Source organism: Pseudorca crassidens, chromosome 3, assembly GCF_039906515.1.
Source record: "Pseudorca crassidens isolate mPseCra1 chromosome 3, mPseCra1.hap1, whole genome shotgun sequence".
Classification (NCBI taxonomy): Eukaryota; Metazoa; Chordata; class Mammalia; order Artiodactyla; family Delphinidae; genus Pseudorca; species Pseudorca crassidens.
Genome location: NC_090298.1, coordinates 166,245,498 through 166,262,312, shown reverse-complemented (window position 1 = coordinate 166,262,312; position 16,815 = coordinate 166,245,498). Strand labels below are relative to the sequence as shown.

The window sequence follows — 16,815 nt, the reverse complement described above, 5'->3', positions numbered from 1 at the left end:
AATTAGGAGCAAGAAGGTGCTTAATCATTTTCTAATTTTTCCATAAATTGAGTAATCATTGTATAGTATAATTATTTTGCCGTGTTTCAAGTTGTCTGTGTATTAAAGAAACAGGCTTTCCAAGTTAAAATATGCATTTATTCCATGCACCCCTCCATTAGAGCATGCCCTGCTTTGGAGCTACTCCCCCACCCCCCTTTGAATTCTTTTCAGTGAAGCTTTAGCCCCTGTACTCGTGTGTGTGTGTGCGTGTGTGTGCGCGCGTGTGCGTTTCAGCCTTGAGCAGTAAATGAAATGAGAATACAGAAACAAATACTCTTTGTGATATAAGTATGTGCAGGAGTGTTAAAGTAGCTCCAAGGGACTGTGTGAATTCTTTTGGGGTTGCTCATTATCTTACCCTCATGATATGTTTTATTCTTGGGGTAGTATTTTTAATAATCCACCTAAATGTCGGTTAATTTTCTTTGAGCATTTTAAAGTAAAGGTAGGGACTTCTTGGTGGTCCAGTGGTTAAGACTCTGTGCTCCCAATTCAGGGGGCCCGGGTTTGATCCCTGGTCAGGGAACTAGATCCTACTTGCCGCATCTAAGACCCGGAACAGTCAAATAAATAAATATTAAAATATCTTACCTTAAAAAAAAAATAAAATAAAGGTAGGTGATGACATTTGGCATTAGATTTTTCAGAGTCTTAGTTTTTTCATTTAGATATTTTGATGTTTAAAGCTGCAATAGAATTTGTCTTAGTAGCCTGCTCTTGGGATTCCATGGATTCCATCCATGTTCAGGAATGAGAGGAGCAGCAGTATTTTTCATTAATACCTGTGAATTCCGTGTCTATGAGACTTGCTACTGCCAATTTGTTAACTCTGCCTCAATCCTAACTGATCTGCTCTGGTTGATTTGCTCTTTTAAACTTCATTTCATTGAATGTGACCAGACTATGAATAGTTGGTAAATTTTGCCTTCAAAGTTTTGTTGATAGTTGTACTGACTATACTAAACAGGTCTTTGCTTTAATAATGTAGAACTAAAAGAGAGGTGGTCTTTTAAAGGTTTTCTTATTCTCTTCCTGTACGGAAGTATGAATTGGCAACTGTTGCAGATCCTGTAACAGTGATTTGCTTACATCTCTGAATTGATGTGGTCTCTCAGGGTAGAGATCAGAAAATTATGAATTCATGAGGAGCATGGTCATTATTGATGATACTCGGGAGCAACACTACTCGTGGTAGAGCCGCAAGGCTTGCCTAACCTATGGCTAAACTGATAGGTTGGAGGCTTTTTTAAATGTAATTTTTTGTTTTTAATAAACTATACCATTTGGGGAAAAAGAGGGAACATTTTAAGCAGAGTATTGGTGCAGAGGATTGAAGTTGGATTTGTGCTGTCTCTAGAATGTTAAGTAGAAAAAGTCCTAATTTCTAAACCTGGCTTTTTGTAAAAATGGTTATGACCATGGAAAAAAGTTTGGTTTGGACTTGCTTGGTTTCTGGGTTGCAATGACAGCTTTTTGATATAAATCAGTGTCTTTATGGGCACAAACTAGAAACTTTGAAAATGCAACAATATTTGAATTCTGACAACATAGTTACAGCTGTCAGTTAGATACTGTGATTGTTTTAGTTATTTTTAAGGTTATTAGGCGGTAGTCATAGCTCTAGGAAGTAAACTTGGGGTTGGGTCTCTTTACTGTCTTGACACTGCTTGGCATTTTCATCAACGTGGAGACAGGGGCTGTTGGTCCTCAAATGGCTGCTGCTGTTGAAACAAATGGCTTTTAACATGGCCTCAGGAATGACCACAACATTTTGGGAATTGCTTTATTTTTGTAAGGATAACAGAAGGCCAATTTGTATGACTGTCCCTTGGCTGTGATCATTTTTCAGTTGTACATAGTCCAAAAGTTAAACTATACCAGTCCCTCCTAATTCGTTTCTTCATTTCTTTGCACTGATTCTCCTTCCTGTTTTGTGCAAAGTGCTGGTTTGGTTTGTAATATTTCAGGAAAGGACAAGGGAGGTGAGGCTGTACAGTTAAACTTTGAACACTTGGCCTTCTTGCTGTCAACTGCCATGCAAATATACTACTAATAAATATGCCCTTCAAATTTTTAAAAACACATTTACTTTACATTTCAGTCTTTCCTTGGTGTATTAATTTTAAAATCTTCATAATAATTTTAATATCCTTTGAACAAAGGAATTAGACTAGGAAGGACTTGGGCCCATTAAGAGGGTTATTTTTACCCTTGGCTGCTAAACCAAATTGAAAACTGAATGAGAGAAGGCTTTACCATCATAAAAATAATCGTTAAAAAAGAAAAAGTATTTCTTAGAACAAAAGCCCTTTCTTGACTTTGGAGAGCCTGCTTAGATATTGTTTCCACAAAGTTAACACTTAAATTTCTGGGGGTTTTTTGGTGTCTGTGTGCCATCTTCAAGTTCAGCAGCCATTTTGGTGGTTGTCTAGGTGGGTTCTAACATCTGGTTGTGGTGGTCATGAATTGGCAATCCAAACCTTGAGGAAAATCTGCAGAACCTTTTGAAATGCTTTGTTTTTCCCCTTTTGTATAGATTAGCATCCTAAGTGAGTCTGTGTAGCTGTTTAGATGCAAACTGAGCTCTGAGTTTGCATTTATCTGTGTCCTTAAATGAGAAGGTTGAGAGAGCAGCAAGAATACAGCCTGGCTTAATTTTAATTCACTGAAGAGAATCCAGATGCTGCTCTGGTTTTGTGATAGAATATTTACACATCCTACTTGTGACGGTTGTGGAGCCTAGTGCTGTGTGCAGGACCAGCCACAGAATCTGTGGGGCCCAGTGCAGAATGAAAACACAGGGCCCCTTATTTAAAAATTACTGAGAATTTCAAGACAGCAACAGAGCATTAAACCCAAGTGCATGGCCCTCAGTGCAAAGTCCCATGCGATTGGACAGGTTGCACACCCACGTAGCCGGCCATGCCGTGTGTGCACCTTTGAGGATATATATTATACATATACGCGTCTTTGTAGTTAGCATTTGAGCTCAGTTCAGTGGCATTGCAATTTGTGTGCTGTTCACCTTCTTGCAATATTAAGAGTGTATTTGTAAAATTGTTTTCCTCTTTCCCCAAAAAAGTGAATCACGCAGACTTCTTTCCTGTAGATTTGGATTGCCTCTAGTCATGAATGAGTATTTCAGACAGGGAAATTGATATGGAAATCTGTGGAAATAGCTTGTTTGAGGTGGGAGGAAAATCAAGGACATTGTTAACAAGTTTCACCTACTTTTACTGCACACCTGTAATGCCTAGTGTGGTGGTTTAGAGAATATGGAGTGTTTCTGGGCTTTCTTATAAGGCAGAGGCTCCATACAAGGTTGCTGATGATTGTTCTAAATTCCCATTGTTTTCTTGGCTTTTCTCCCTTGGTTTATGTGTCGTCTGGAAACTGATTTGTAGTTGGTGAGGTAACATACGTGGAGCTCTTAATGGACGCTGAAGGAAAGTCAAGGGTAAGTGTCTGAGAGAATTTCTTCTGTGGATTTACTACATGAAAAATGTAACTGTATGGTGGCGTGGAATCGAATGAAATCAGGAAGGCAGTGAGTGCTCATGTTATAGTAGCTATGTTTGATTTTGCCAAACATTTGAGTGGGGTGGGAGGGGATTTGCAAACGGGAGTCCCGCTTTTCCAAATGGCTGGGCAAAGAGCTTTTTGGTATTCTGTTTGGATGCCCAATTTGGATAACTGGGGACCAATAGCAGCATTGTCTCTTTGTTAACAGAGGAATTGGCTGTGTGTGAATTATGCATGGAATTTTAGCGGTGGTATATTAATGTAAAACGTGTGTTCTTGTCTAGAAAATGTTACTTTTGGTTGTTTGCTGTATTTGAAAGTTGTGTGAACCAAAGATTCTGAAAAGTTGCCTTTGTGCCAGTAAATTGTAAAACAAATACTAAAACTTGAACGTTTAAAATTGGCCTAGTTTAAAGAGAAAATTAACTATTTTCTGTCGTGCAATAGAATGGCTTAGAATAATCAAAAGGATGAGCTTAATTTATGGAAGGGATGGATTTAGGAGGAGTATGATAAGGAATTGATTGAGTACAGAGAGAAGCAGATCTAAAGTTTGTGTGATTTCTCGGAGAACCTGAATTTAGGTCTGCTCATTATAACTTCAGCAGCTATAGTGCAATGCTGGTAATGTGAAGGAAGAGGAGATACCAAGGAGCTGAGCTCTTAATAAGGAAGGCTAGGCAAGACACTTCTGTCAGCTTCCCCTTAGAAGGGTTAATTTAAAAACTGTTACATAAATCATATTTTTAATTTATAACTGTCATTGAAATTTACTATTTTTTTTCTTTTCTTTTTTTTCCCTTTGCTCTTCTGACTGTCTGTGGCTTCTTCCAAAGGGATGTGCGTAAGTATTGTCTAGTTACTTATTGGCACTTGAGCCTTCTAAGTTGTAGGACTGGTTTCACTTATTTCCTTTTGACTCTTCATAGCGTTGTTGAATTCAAGATGGAAGAGAGCATGAAAAAAGCTGCTGAAGTTCTAAACAAGCATAGTCTGAGTGGAAGACCACTGAAAGTCAAAGAAGTAAGCTCATGAAACACCGTGGTGGATACCATTTGTAGTTGTCGAGTGTCCCTGTTTCGAGTTAGGAAAAGACAGAATAGTCCTTGATGACATTTTACGGAGCAGAACAACCTGTTGTCGTTAACGAGGAGGGTCAGTCACAGGCTTCAGCAGTCATTCCTGTAAGCACTTTGGGATAGTGGCTGAGCACATCTTGAGCCACTGCTGACTGCCTTCCTAACATCTCTGATTTGTATTAGGCCAGCCTGCCTTGGTTTTCTCAGGGGCAGTCAAACTGAGTCCATGGTTTTTTTTTTTACTGTGTGTGTGTTTGTTTTTTTGTTTGTTTGTTTTAAGGTATTCTACATCTACAGTTTTACTCAGTCTGAACCCTGTTCTTTGCCCATCTTTTTTCTTTTTTAAAATGAGTTTAAATCCTTTTTCATAGCTAATCCAAATCAGGTATCTTCTCTCCCTGTAGGGAAGTGGGAGACTTTTTGTTAATTCAATCCTTCCTTGACTTATTTTTACCTCTTATTCTTGGAGGAAGATCAGTATATGCGAGCTCAGAGAGGAAAGCATGGTAGCGCTTAAGTTCTCTTGTGTGAAGGTAGCACGCAGAAGGGCAAAGAGTTTAAGAATATTGTCAACACCAGAGATGCATAAACCTTTCCAGACTTTACACATGAGTCAAATGCCTGAATACTTGAAGGATGGAGTACCTTGGTGGTCTAGAGCTGTGTTTTCAAACTTTTGGGAAAATCACCAGTTGGGTTTGCAGAAATTATAAAACCCCCTTGAGTTAGTGAGGTTCAATTGTACCAAGCCCTTGAAGATCTTATTTCAACCTGGAAGTTTTAATCATGTCATCCCCCCGCCCTCCCTTTTTTTGTTTTTTTACTTAGTTAATTGAGAGCTAAATTCTACACCCTTTCTTTCTTCCTCATTCTTTTGGCTAGAATTGTTCCTGGCCTGGTGGTTTAGTTTTACTTCATTTGAATTTTTTGTTACAGATTTTGAGAAATGGTTTCCAAACAACCTCTCAATCTCTGAAGTTTTGGGGGTATCACTTACTGTGGGAGCATGGTTTTAATTGTCACTGGGTCAGTTAAATGTAACCCTTTTGTGCTTGTTTTAGGATCCTGATGGTGAACATGCCAGGAGAGCAATGCAAAAGGTGATGGCTACGACTGGTGGGATGGGTATGGGACCAGGTGGCCCAGGAATGATTAATATCCCACCCAGTATCCTAAATAATCCTAACATCCCAAATGAGATTATCCATGCATTACAGGCTGGAAGACTTGGAAGCACAGTATTTGTAGCAAATGTAAGTAAATGGAAACATTGTTTCATAAAGTTTGATTTTCTACTTTAGACAATCTTGTCAATGTGTTATAAAAGTAGTTCTGACATTTGAGAAGAAAAACTTAAAAGAGGGTTATGTTATCTTCTTGATTTATTTAAAAAATCATCCTTGGGCTTGGCTTTGTCCCCTAATGACCACTGCAGTCATAAGTCACACAGGCTTGACCATGGTCCTCTTGGGGCCATGTTTATGGAGTTTTGCTGGTGTGTATAAAAGTAGGTGCAGGGTAAAGTGTATGAGCAGAGATTGTGTATTGACATTTCCCTCTTCCTGTTAATGTCTGGGTGAATGGTAATACTTTGCCATTTGCACAGGGAAGTATTTTTAAAAGAAAGTGGATTGGGGAGGATGATGGTAAACCTTATCTGGGGAACAGCATTTTTTAGTATTCACAAAATAAGCATTAACTTGAAAGGTATGAGGTGACTTAAATTGTTATTTCAGAGAAAAGAGTAAGTAGTAGAAGGCAAACTTTCGTAATCCTGTTTGAAAAATTATACTGACATATTTTTGTGACATTATTTTTGTGACATTTTCTAATGCTTGTTTTCCAACCAGAGCATGTCACATTCATGTAGTAAAAATGTTTACAATGAGATTTTCCTCTCCTTTCTCTTGGTTAGCTGGATTATAAAGTTGGCTGGAAGAAACTGAAGGAAGTTTTTAGTATGGCTGGTGTGGTGGTCCGAGCAGACATTCTTGAGGATAAAGATGGAAAAAGTCGTGGAATAGGCACTGTTACTTTTGAACAGTCCATTGAAGCTGTGCAAGCTATATGTATCCTTTGATCGGAATTCAACTCCTGGTGAATTTAGTTTAGCCTAAATGTTGTATTAGTAAGACAGGTTTGTGTGGGGAAGTGGTGATTTTGTGTATTAGTATTTCCTATGTGACTCGAGAGAATACGTTACTATGGATATTACTAAGGGAATACAAAGTATCTACATAGTATTGTACTTATGTAGATATAAGAGATGGTTAGAAAACAGGCATATATCCATGAGTGGTCTTTTCCATTGTCTCTTTTTAGAGGAGACTGGTTTGAAGGGAGAAGTCCAAAGAATGTGCCACTGGAGAGAAATTCAGTGTTATTTCATATGTAAGCCCTTATAGGGCCCTATCTCTTCAGTGGATTGACATTCTGGAAGAAGCACTTCTCTCTGACCCTAGGCTGCTCACCCTACTCACCCGAGTTACATCTTTGTAGTCACAGGGAGAATACCACACATGAACACTGTCACTAAACTCAGGCACGATTGTCACTGAGTGTATTACCCGGAAAACATGGTACTCCAAAAAATGGTAGAACACCTGGCTTATTGGACACACACAGAAAACTGATGTCAGTGCTTAATTTAAGAGGAGGATGGTTTGGTGAGAAGTGTAAGGTTTTATGAATGGCGCGCCACACCTAAGGAGTAAGCTGAGGTTTCCTTTTTTTCCCCTTGAGTGTTATTTATTGTCCCTTTAATGCTTACTGTAGGAATAAATACTTGAAAGTATAAACAGGAATCAAAATTGCTCATAAATTCACCACTTAGAGGGACTGGTAGCAGCAGTTGGAGTATTTTTCTCTTAGGTATTTCTGTTATGCTGTGCATGTTTCTAGAATTGCAGGAAATAGCCTTAATTGTAATATCAGCTATGTTTAATGGCCAACTGCTATTTGACAGACCAATGCACGTGAAAATGGTAAGTTAATAGGATCTTTCCTTTAATATACTCAGATAAGTTTAGCAAAAACATGGGTTTATTAAGAGTATACATACACATAGCCACTGTACTTTCTTTATGGATCAGTCCAAGTTAAAGGGTACAGCACATTGAGCAAATTTATGACAGAAATAACTTTTTGCTCATGCACCTCCTCAGATAGTTTTTCCTTTGCACAGTTACTGGCATGGTCAGGAGGTCACTTGCATATCCTGCTTGAGCAAGTGATCAGTTTCACAGAATGGTTTTATATATATAGGTTGCCAGTTTTCAGAGTATTGCAGTATGTTTAATTAGCATCATATCTATTGTGAACATAATTAAATCTGATTCAGAAAGCCTTTAAAGTTCTGTTGAAGCGTTTCAGTATAAACATTAGCCCAGCTATGGCTGTGCCCAAGATGCCAAAGATAACAGTATTAATACAAGCATGACCAGAACGTGCTGAGGGCAGTCTAGTTAGTTAGGGTTCCAAATCAGGAAGGACATAAAAGGAGCTCTAAAGGAATTTTTTAGTTCCTTTAAACATTCAGTTTAGTTTTTTGAATAGATAATTGCTTCACATGATTGAAAAGTCAAAAAGCATGAAAAATTCAGTGTGGGAGTCTTGTTCTTACTTTATGCCCAGGTTCCATCCATCCCCCACAGTGATATGAATGTATATTTTTTAAATCTTTCCCCCTGTACATAAAAGGTAGCAACTAACTCTCACATATTCTTTTTATACTTGCATGTTATTCTGTGGCATGGGTGTATCGTAATGCATCTAACCCGTCCTCTGTTGATAGAAATGGTTTCCATCTTTTGCTGTTGCTAACAGTACTGCAGGGAATACTGAGATTTATTCATTTTCTCTTTCAGGATGAGAGGGCCTTACCAAAGGGAGATTTTTTCCCTCCTGAGCGTCCACAACAACTTCCCCGTAAGTGTCTCAGTTATTATGGCTAAAATTTTGAATTTGATTTATTCTAACCAGAAAACTGCAATTACCTTTGAACTTGTGCCATGTCATTCTTGTGCCGTGTCAGTTATCTTGACCATTCTTGAGTAAAACATTCAAGAAGGTTGTTTGTTTGTTTGCCCTGTAGATTTTTCTGGGTGAAAAAATGAGTAGAGAGATTCACAACTTAGGAAGGATTGTTAGGATTACACTGTGGTGTGAGGCAGGCTACTCAGGATGTAGAGGCTGTAGTTGGGAAGAAACAAACTGCAAAGGGAATTAAAGCCAGGTTGCACTTTGGTTCAAAAGAGATTGGTTATTACCATGTGGCCTAGCAATTCCACTCCTAGGTATACTACAAGAGAGCTAAAAACTTAACATCCACACAGAAATTTGTGCACAGATGTTCATGGCAGCATGATTCCAGCTGATGAATGGGTAAATAAAATGTGATAAATCCACACAGTGGAATAGTACTCAGCCGTAAAAAGGAGTGAAGTACTGATACATGCTACAGAATGGATGAACCTTGATTCCATCTCTGAGAAATGTCTAGAATAGGCGAGTCCACAACAGGTGGATTGTGGTTGCCAGGGGCTGGGGAAAGGGGTGAGTGGAGAGTGACTGCTTATGGGGATGGGATTTCTTTTGGGGGTGATGAAAATGTTCTGGAATTGGATAGTGGTAATGGTTGTATAACTCTGAATATACTAAAAATCACTGAACTGCACACTTAAATGGGCGAATTTTATGGTGTGTGAAGTACAGCAACCAGAAGTTTTACATAGTGTTATTTGCAACATGCAGGTGAAAATCTGTCCTGGGACAGGGAAGGCTTGTTGGTTGGTTCGTCACCGCGTGGGTGGAAACAGCGCACAGTAGTGAAGTCCTAGGCACTCCCTCTGGCAGGCCCACAGAGAGCAGCAGAGCCTGAGCACAGACAGCCCAGGGAGTGGGGGTGAGGGCCTGCTGTAGCATGAGGGTTGGGGAATCTGCGGTGCGGGCAGGACTAATCTGTAGAAGGAAGACTGGGTGGTGGGTAAGGGCAAAATCTGCTTGTGCTGTGCTAGGGAGGACTTCCCCCACTGAGGCTGCTGGGGTGGAGCTGTTTGGAGGGCTGGCCAGTCCCTCCTGTCTGGAGCCGTGGTTCAGCTGTGGGAGATTGAACTGAATGGGAGCCTAGATTAGAACACTAACTCTTCTTCGCACTTTAGGATTGTAGAAGCATCATAGAGGCAGATTTGAGCGGAGGTCTGTGGTTTCAAGAATAGGAGATGGCTTATCTGTTGAAAGTTAAGGACCCCATTTCCTTGTCATAGTCAGTGTGATCACTTGCAGTAATTACCCAGGAACAGGGCGATGGCTCTTGTTGACTTTGGGCCTGGAGGAGGGGGGTGAGGGCTGCTTGGCAGCCTCGTCTGGCACACTGGGCTCCACGGAGCCCATTATCTGTGGCTTTTGGTCTCCCCAGCACATTTCAGAGGGTTGACTTCAAAGTCTTCAGTGCTTTGGGGAGTAAGTAACCTTGGTGAGCTCTTGCTGCTGTTTCTATGCAATTTAAGAACAGGGATTTTAATCAGATTAAATATTTGGGAACCAGTGTCAGGTTGTTTTAGTGAACTTTGTTCCCGTTTCAGAAATCTCACCTGGTCTTGGTTTAAGCCTCCGACCCATGGTGACCCAGAGCACTGTAAGTGTCTTAGGCTGTCAGGCCTTGTTGGCTGCTCCCTGTTTGTGGAACAGGGAGTTGAAGGTGGTTTGGGTACAATGCACGCCTTAGGAAGCTTTCTGGGTAGAAGATATGTTCTTTGAATACACTAGCTTCATTGTTGTTAAAACTGCCTGCAGCGGAGTCAGAATAGTGTAAGCCCAGTGTGTTAATTGGCTGGTTTATGACATTGTTTATCGTGAGAAAAGTCCTTTGGGTCTGCAGGTTGAGAGGTGTGGGTTGGGCATATGTGTACCGCTTGCCACCTGATGTCTCCAGTTGCCTGTTTTGATTTTAAACATTTCTCAGTTCACGATTTAGGGAAACAAATCGGTGTTCACAATTCTCGTTGAGTGGGCTGTTCATGGTTCTACTCTGTAGTTTTCACGTGAACTGATTTTTAGTTGCCCTTGTTTTATTTTTTAAATTTAATTTAATTTTTTAAAATTTATTTTTCCTTTATTTATTTTTGGCTACGTTGGGTCATTGTTGCTGTTCGTGGGCTTTCTCTAGTTGCGGCGAGTGGGTTTCTCATGCAGTGGCTTCTCTTGTTGCAGAGCACAGGCTTTCGGCGCATGGGCTTCAGTAGTTGTGGCACGTGGTGCCCTTGTTTTATACATACCTCACACTCTAATCCGTAAAGTTGTATAAGAGCTTATGCCTTAAAAGGGAGAGCTCCTAAATGCGCCCTTGTTGACTCATGGATTAGACCCTGGGTTTGCTGGTGGAGGTGGGCGGTGGGATAAGCATAACAGCTACACGGTAAACCAAGGCTCTTTTTGGCTTTGAGAGTCATGGTTTCCTGAGTAAGTGGAATCAATACTCTGACTTTCTCTTCTCCTTTCAGATGGACTTGGTGGTATTGGCATGGGGTTAGGACCAGGAGGGCAGCCTATTGACGCCAATCATTTGAATAAAGGCATTGGAATGGGCAACATAGGACCCGCAGGTGAGAAATACGGTGTACCTCGACTGGGGATTTTTGGGGAAGTTAAAGTTATTAAAGTTAACTATTGGGATAATTGGACATTGAGTAGTTCAAATGGAATGAGGCTTTAATTGGGACAAAATTAATTCCCTCCTTATTTATCTTTGATGCATTTTGATAAAAACAGTATTTTGTATTTTTACCAAGTTGAGTGTTCTTTTCTAAAGCTATTATGCTTGCATTTTATCCTCACGAGACCTTCTGAGCTGAGGTACTCAGTTAAACCTTTTGGTAAAAGGAGGCAAGCCAGAGGGTTGGTCTTGCTCAAGGTCACACTATCAGTTAGTGACAGAAACTGTAGGTCTCCTGATCCTGGGACCACAGCACTGCCACAGTCTATTACCCAGACCCCCTTGGGTTCTCACCTGGTGTTGACATGGCTTCTAGAGGTAGGGGCGTTGGTGGATGCAGAAAGGTATGGAGGGCCTCATTGCATGACCGCATAGCTGTCATAGGCCACAAGGACGAATGATGCACAGTGTTGTCTTTGTTTAAGAAGAAAAATAGCTAATGAATAAAAGCTTTGGCATGTAGAATAAACTTTGAACTTCACTTTTTAGCATTTTCGTTTTCATGCAACGAAGTATTCGTATATCATTTTAAAATATTTCATTTTTATAACCTCAGGCCTATGTCTTTCTTGAAATTCTTTGAATTGCAAGATGGATGCCCTGTACCGTACTACTGTCAGTTCTGCATATCCTTTGACTCCCTCCCAGATTAAACTCTGGGACTGACCAAAACGTCTTGGCCCATCACCTTGGGTGGCCAGTCTGAACACCACATCCCCTGATACCTCAGAGGAAAGGCTGCGGGTGGCGGGGAGGGAAGCCTCAGCGTTTTGAGGAACTGCTTTTTATTTAGAGCATTTTACCTTTAAAAGGGAGTTTTAAATCTACTTCTGTTCCGTAGTCTGTACCTGATATTTATATTTCATGTTTAAAACTGTCTACCTTGGGCATTTAATGAAACTATGTGGACACTATAAAATTTTGAGTCACATGGTGATTATTTTGTTAAAGGCTTAAATAGTTTTCCTGGAATGTACTAGTTTGACAGTTGAAATGGAAGAGCCCCCACCCCATTTTTTGCACTTGGCAATTAAAATATATTTGTAGTCAGGGATATTTTTGCTCATTTGCTGGTGTGGAATTTCTTGTGCTTTTTAAGTTCAAACTTTACTGCTTTGACATAATTTTAGTTTGCATTGACTTTTTCTTTTTAAGGAATGGGAATGGAAGGCATAGGATTTGGAATAAATAAAATGGGAGGTAAGAAATTTAAAATGAAGTACAAATGTAATTACTTTTAGGTATGGTTTTCCCTCTTTTTTTGCCCCCTTCCTTTTCTCTTAAGCCCTGCATGAAATTCTCACTTAGGTTTCCAAAAAGTTTGAGTCTAGAAATAACTTTTACCTGTTGATCCTTCTAGTGGGTGTCTTGGCCTTTGGTTCTGGCTTTCTCACTAACTAGCTCTGTGACCTTGGGCAAATCACTCCATCTCTCTGGGCCTTCTTTGCTTGTCTCTTCATTGAGGGGGTTGGATCAGATCAGCCTTTTGAAGATAGTGATTTTTAAGTAAAGGCACTAGCCTTTTTTCTCCCAAAGCCCTTAAGTGAGTTTTTGGCAGACAGTGCCGTAGGTGAAACTTGTAAAAACATTTTTCTTTGCTTGTTCAGTCTGAGTCTTGTTAGGCTGGTGCTAAAATGCGAATGTCTCTTTCAGGCATGGAGGGACCCTTTGGTGGTGGTATGGAAAACATGGGTCGATTTGGATCTGGGATGAACATGGGCAGAATAAACGGTAAGATTTGTGTTTCCTTCCTGCTTATACCTACCTTTGTTGGCTGTTGGCTCTCAGGTGACCTTTAGGCAGCAGACCCATTTTTAATAAGTGATTTCTCGCTTCCACTTCTGTACTGAATCTGATATCTTTGAATTGCCTTAAATAGTTTGTATTCCAGAAGCTAGACTTAGTGGCAGGGAAGTGTTAATTCTCTTAGTTACTTAATTCTTGAGGTTTTCTGTGTTTCAGATCTTCCCAATAATTGTCCAATAAAACTTTAAAGCTTTCCTGTTGCCTCCAGCACTTGTCTCCCCTGGAGTGCTGGACTGGGTGAGTTCTTGACCATCTGCTCTGATGTCTCCAAATTGTGAGCAGAGGCATTTGTTTAATTTAGCATTTATATAATGCAAAATTTGGCATACTATTATTTAAATCTTCCAGCCCTCCCAACTTAATAACCGAAATATAATTATATCACTTGTAGTAGTAACACTGTGTTATTTCATTTAGTCCTCGCAAGAACCGCATGACGTGTAGGTACTGTTATCCCCATTTCATTGGAAACTGAGGCCCACAGTGACTTGCCTAAGGTCCGATGGCTAGTAATGGTGGGATATGGACCCCGGCTGTCTAGCTCCAGAGCTTGGCTCTTAATCACACTGAGATTCTGCCTTTTAGAATTGCCTTCAGGCGTCACCCCCCCGCCCCCGCCCACGCCCACCAGCAGGGCTGTAAAATGCCAGGAGAAACTTGCTGTTATGAAAATCTGTCTTTCTAAATCCTCTGGGTGTGGGTGGACTCTGACCCACACCTGTGGGAATGCTGCTGCTTTTATACACAGACTTTTCTGGAATGGGAAGTTACTAAGGACTTGGGGTTTCTTTTGTTTTTTCCTTTTTAAATTGAAGTATAGTTGATTTACAATGCTGCATTAATTTCTCCTGTACAGCAAAGTGACTCAGTTATACACATAAGGACTTGGGTTTAAATGTTTCTTTGCTGGTCTGTAGTAACATATCATGTGAAGAACAAGCAAGAACCTTACTAGGATAGATATTAACTGTCAAACTGCAAAGAGTGACATTCCTGATGAATAAGCTGCCCTTCTTCATGGAGTGCCTTGTTCTAGATGATGATGAAGAGATTCAGGAAGGTTCTTACCATTAATAAGGAATGAAGGGACAAAGGTCTGTGTTTCCAGTGTGCTTTCAGGCTTGCCTTTAGCTCATGTGTGCATGGAGTTTTTAATAAAAAGTGAGAGTTGGAGAGGTCTGGCTTAATAAAGTGTTTGCTCAGAACAGATGAGCCATTAGAAAGGAGATTTGGGTTGCTGCTCTGAGGAATTTAGTGATGCGACTTAGAAGTAGATGGAAACGAGGGTAGGAACTGTGCTGAGCCACGGGGACAAAGTCTTTGGTAATCTGGCAGGTGGAATGCAGCAGTCACGCTTCTGAGCCTGGTGATTTAAGGTTCAGAGTGCTGATTGTCCTGAAGAGCCACAGTGGAAGATGTGTTCTTACGCTGTGTGCTTATTAGTTGCTCTCTGATACAGATAGATACTCAGAGTCCTCCTTCTCCATCCTCTACAGCAGAGAACAGGGCCTTCCTTGCCCTGGAGCTGTTTTGAGATCTGGGTGGAATTGGCTCTAGAGCCCTTGGGTGCTGCGTCCAAGGAAGGTTTTGATCACTGGGAAAAAGTTGATAGGGATGTTTCAGATTTAACTTAATGTTTAGTTGATTATCATGATGCATCACATTATAGTCACAGGTGCTGACAACATTAGACTGATTAGAAATCAGATTCTCAGGGCTAGTCAACCAACCAGTAGAGGTCAAATCTTTATAGAACGGGTACAAAAATTTTAAATTGAAAGATCATCAAATATTAAATGATGACTGGTTTGATGCAATATTTGACAATGAAAATTCTTTCTCTGTCTCTCTTGCTCTCTTTTTTGTGTCGGTGGGGAGTACATTGGAGTTCGTACAGGGTTGGTTCCCTGTACTCTACACTCTGTTGACAGTTGGGAAGATAAATTCTGAGGCCTTTGCCAACAAATTACTGCCTGCATGTGACTTCCTAATGTGTGTTGGGGGGTGTCTTCTTCACGGGCTTACGGTAAGGATTAAAGGAGTGCAGGAGAGCCCCCATCCATTACGGTGCCACTCTGGGATTTCTGTTCTGCATATACAGGCTCGCACAAGTTAGATATATTTCCAGCAGATAGCATGCCACCAACCTATGGGATTCAGTTGGGTGGATTCAAGCTATGAATGTAAAGTCCACCATTGTCATCTGCTGCATCTTCTTATTAATTCATAATGCTAGTCCGCTTCCACGTTTGTAATAGACTCATTTACTTCTTTCAAAGTATAGGGGCTCCAGCTGCATATTTTGTAGTTGTGCAGTAAAAGATGTCCATTATGTAGCACATGTATACCTGATATTTCTAAGGAGCAAGATTAACTAACTGGGTTTTCCAGGGACCTCTCGGTATGGAAAGGAGACAAAGTGTGATGCACATTTTAAGTCTTGCTTTAGATGAATATACAAGGAAAGAAGTAGCCAGTGACAGGAGTCATGAAAGGGTTTCTCAAACAGGTGACAGCTGTGGCGGGGCTTTTCCCCCACAGAAGCTAAGACCTTGTTGTTGTTTTTAAATAAATTTATTTATTTAATTTTGGCTGCGTTGGATGTTCGTTGCTGCGCACGGGGTTTCTCTAGTTGCGGCGGGTGGGGGCTGCTCTTCGTTGCGGTGCGCAGGCTTCTCATTGCAGAGCATGGGCTCTAGGTGCGCAAGCTTCAGTAGTTGTGGCTCGTGGGCTTAGTAGTGGTGGTTTGCGGACTCTAGAGCGCAGGCTCAGTAGTTGTGGCGCACGGGCTTAGCTGCTCCGCGGCATGTGAGATCTTCCCGGACCAGGGCTCGAACCCGTGTCCCCTGCACTGGCAGGCGGATGCTTGACCGCTGCGCCACCAGGGAAGTCCGAAGACCTTTGTTTTTAAAAGACATTGTGGGACTTCCCTGGTGGCGCAGCAGTTAAGCATCCGCCTGCCAGTGCAGGGGACACGGGTTCGAGCCCTGGTCCGGGAAGATCTCACATGCCGCGGAGCAGCTAAGCCCGTGCGCCACAACTACTGAGCCCGCACACCGCAACAGAGTAGCCCCCGCTCGCCGCAACTAGAGAAAGCCCATGCGCAGCAACGAAGACCCAACACAGCCAAAAATAAATAAGTAAATTAATAAATTTGTTTAAAAAAAAAGACACTGAAAAACAACAAATACTACTGCAATCAGCATAGAAAAAAATAATGAAGTTACCAAACCCCATTATGTAGATGAAACCACTCCAGTTGTCAGTAGAGAAGTCATGTTGTTTGCACACAGGCGTCTTTCTCTGTTCTCATGGCTGTGCTTGTGATTGGAACATGGGTTTTTGCATTGGAGTTAGGTTCCAGCCTTTGCCTCACTCCTTACCAGGCATGTGACCTTGGTCAAGATGCTGTCATTTGAGCCTCAGTTTCTTTGTAAAGGGGCAGTGGTGATGGAGGGTAATGTAGGTGTACAGTCTGGTTGTGAGGATTCCATGAAATAATAGCACATATAAAGCCCTGGGCAGGGCAGGGCATGTGGGAGGTGCCCCAGAAGTGGTACCTGCTGCTGCTGTAACATAGGCAGGCTCTCCTGCAGCCTACCTTTGATGCCTCATGCACTGCAGCCTCCCCACACCAGTTACTGCAGTACTGGG

The 16,815-nt window shown here is 41.2% G+C and overlaps 1 protein-coding gene across 14 annotated transcripts in view; it reads left to right on the top strand.

Annotated features, from left to right (window-relative positions):
• Nucleotides 1-16,815, top strand: part of HNRNPM (heterogeneous nuclear ribonucleoprotein M) — a 186,808-nt gene that overhangs the window by 148,394 nt on the left and 21,599 nt on the right. For 5 of the 14 annotated variants that reach the window (XR_010942482.1, XM_067733902.1, XM_067733898.1 and 2 more), the window contains exons 2-9: nt 4,495-4,587; nt 5,705-5,896; nt 6,559-6,712; nt 7,578-7,627; nt 8,510-8,570; nt 11,144-11,245; nt 12,511-12,555; nt 13,009-13,086. Coding sequence is in view for 13 of the 14 variants with exons in the window: in XM_067733902.1 (XP_067590003.1) it covers nt 4,510-4,587; nt 5,705-5,896; nt 6,559-6,712; nt 7,578-7,627; nt 8,510-8,570; nt 11,144-11,245; nt 12,511-12,555; nt 13,009-13,086 (760 nt within the window). In the remaining variant the exon portion in view is untranslated. Of the gene's footprint in view, nt 1-3,446; nt 3,500-4,400; nt 4,409-4,493; nt 4,588-5,704; nt 5,897-6,558; nt 6,713-7,577; nt 7,628-8,509; nt 8,571-11,143; nt 11,246-12,510; nt 12,556-13,008; nt 13,087-16,815 lie in introns of all 14 variants that reach the window. The other 9 variants (XM_067733906.1, XM_067733904.1, XM_067733900.1 and 6 more) reach the window with 5 other exon arrangements.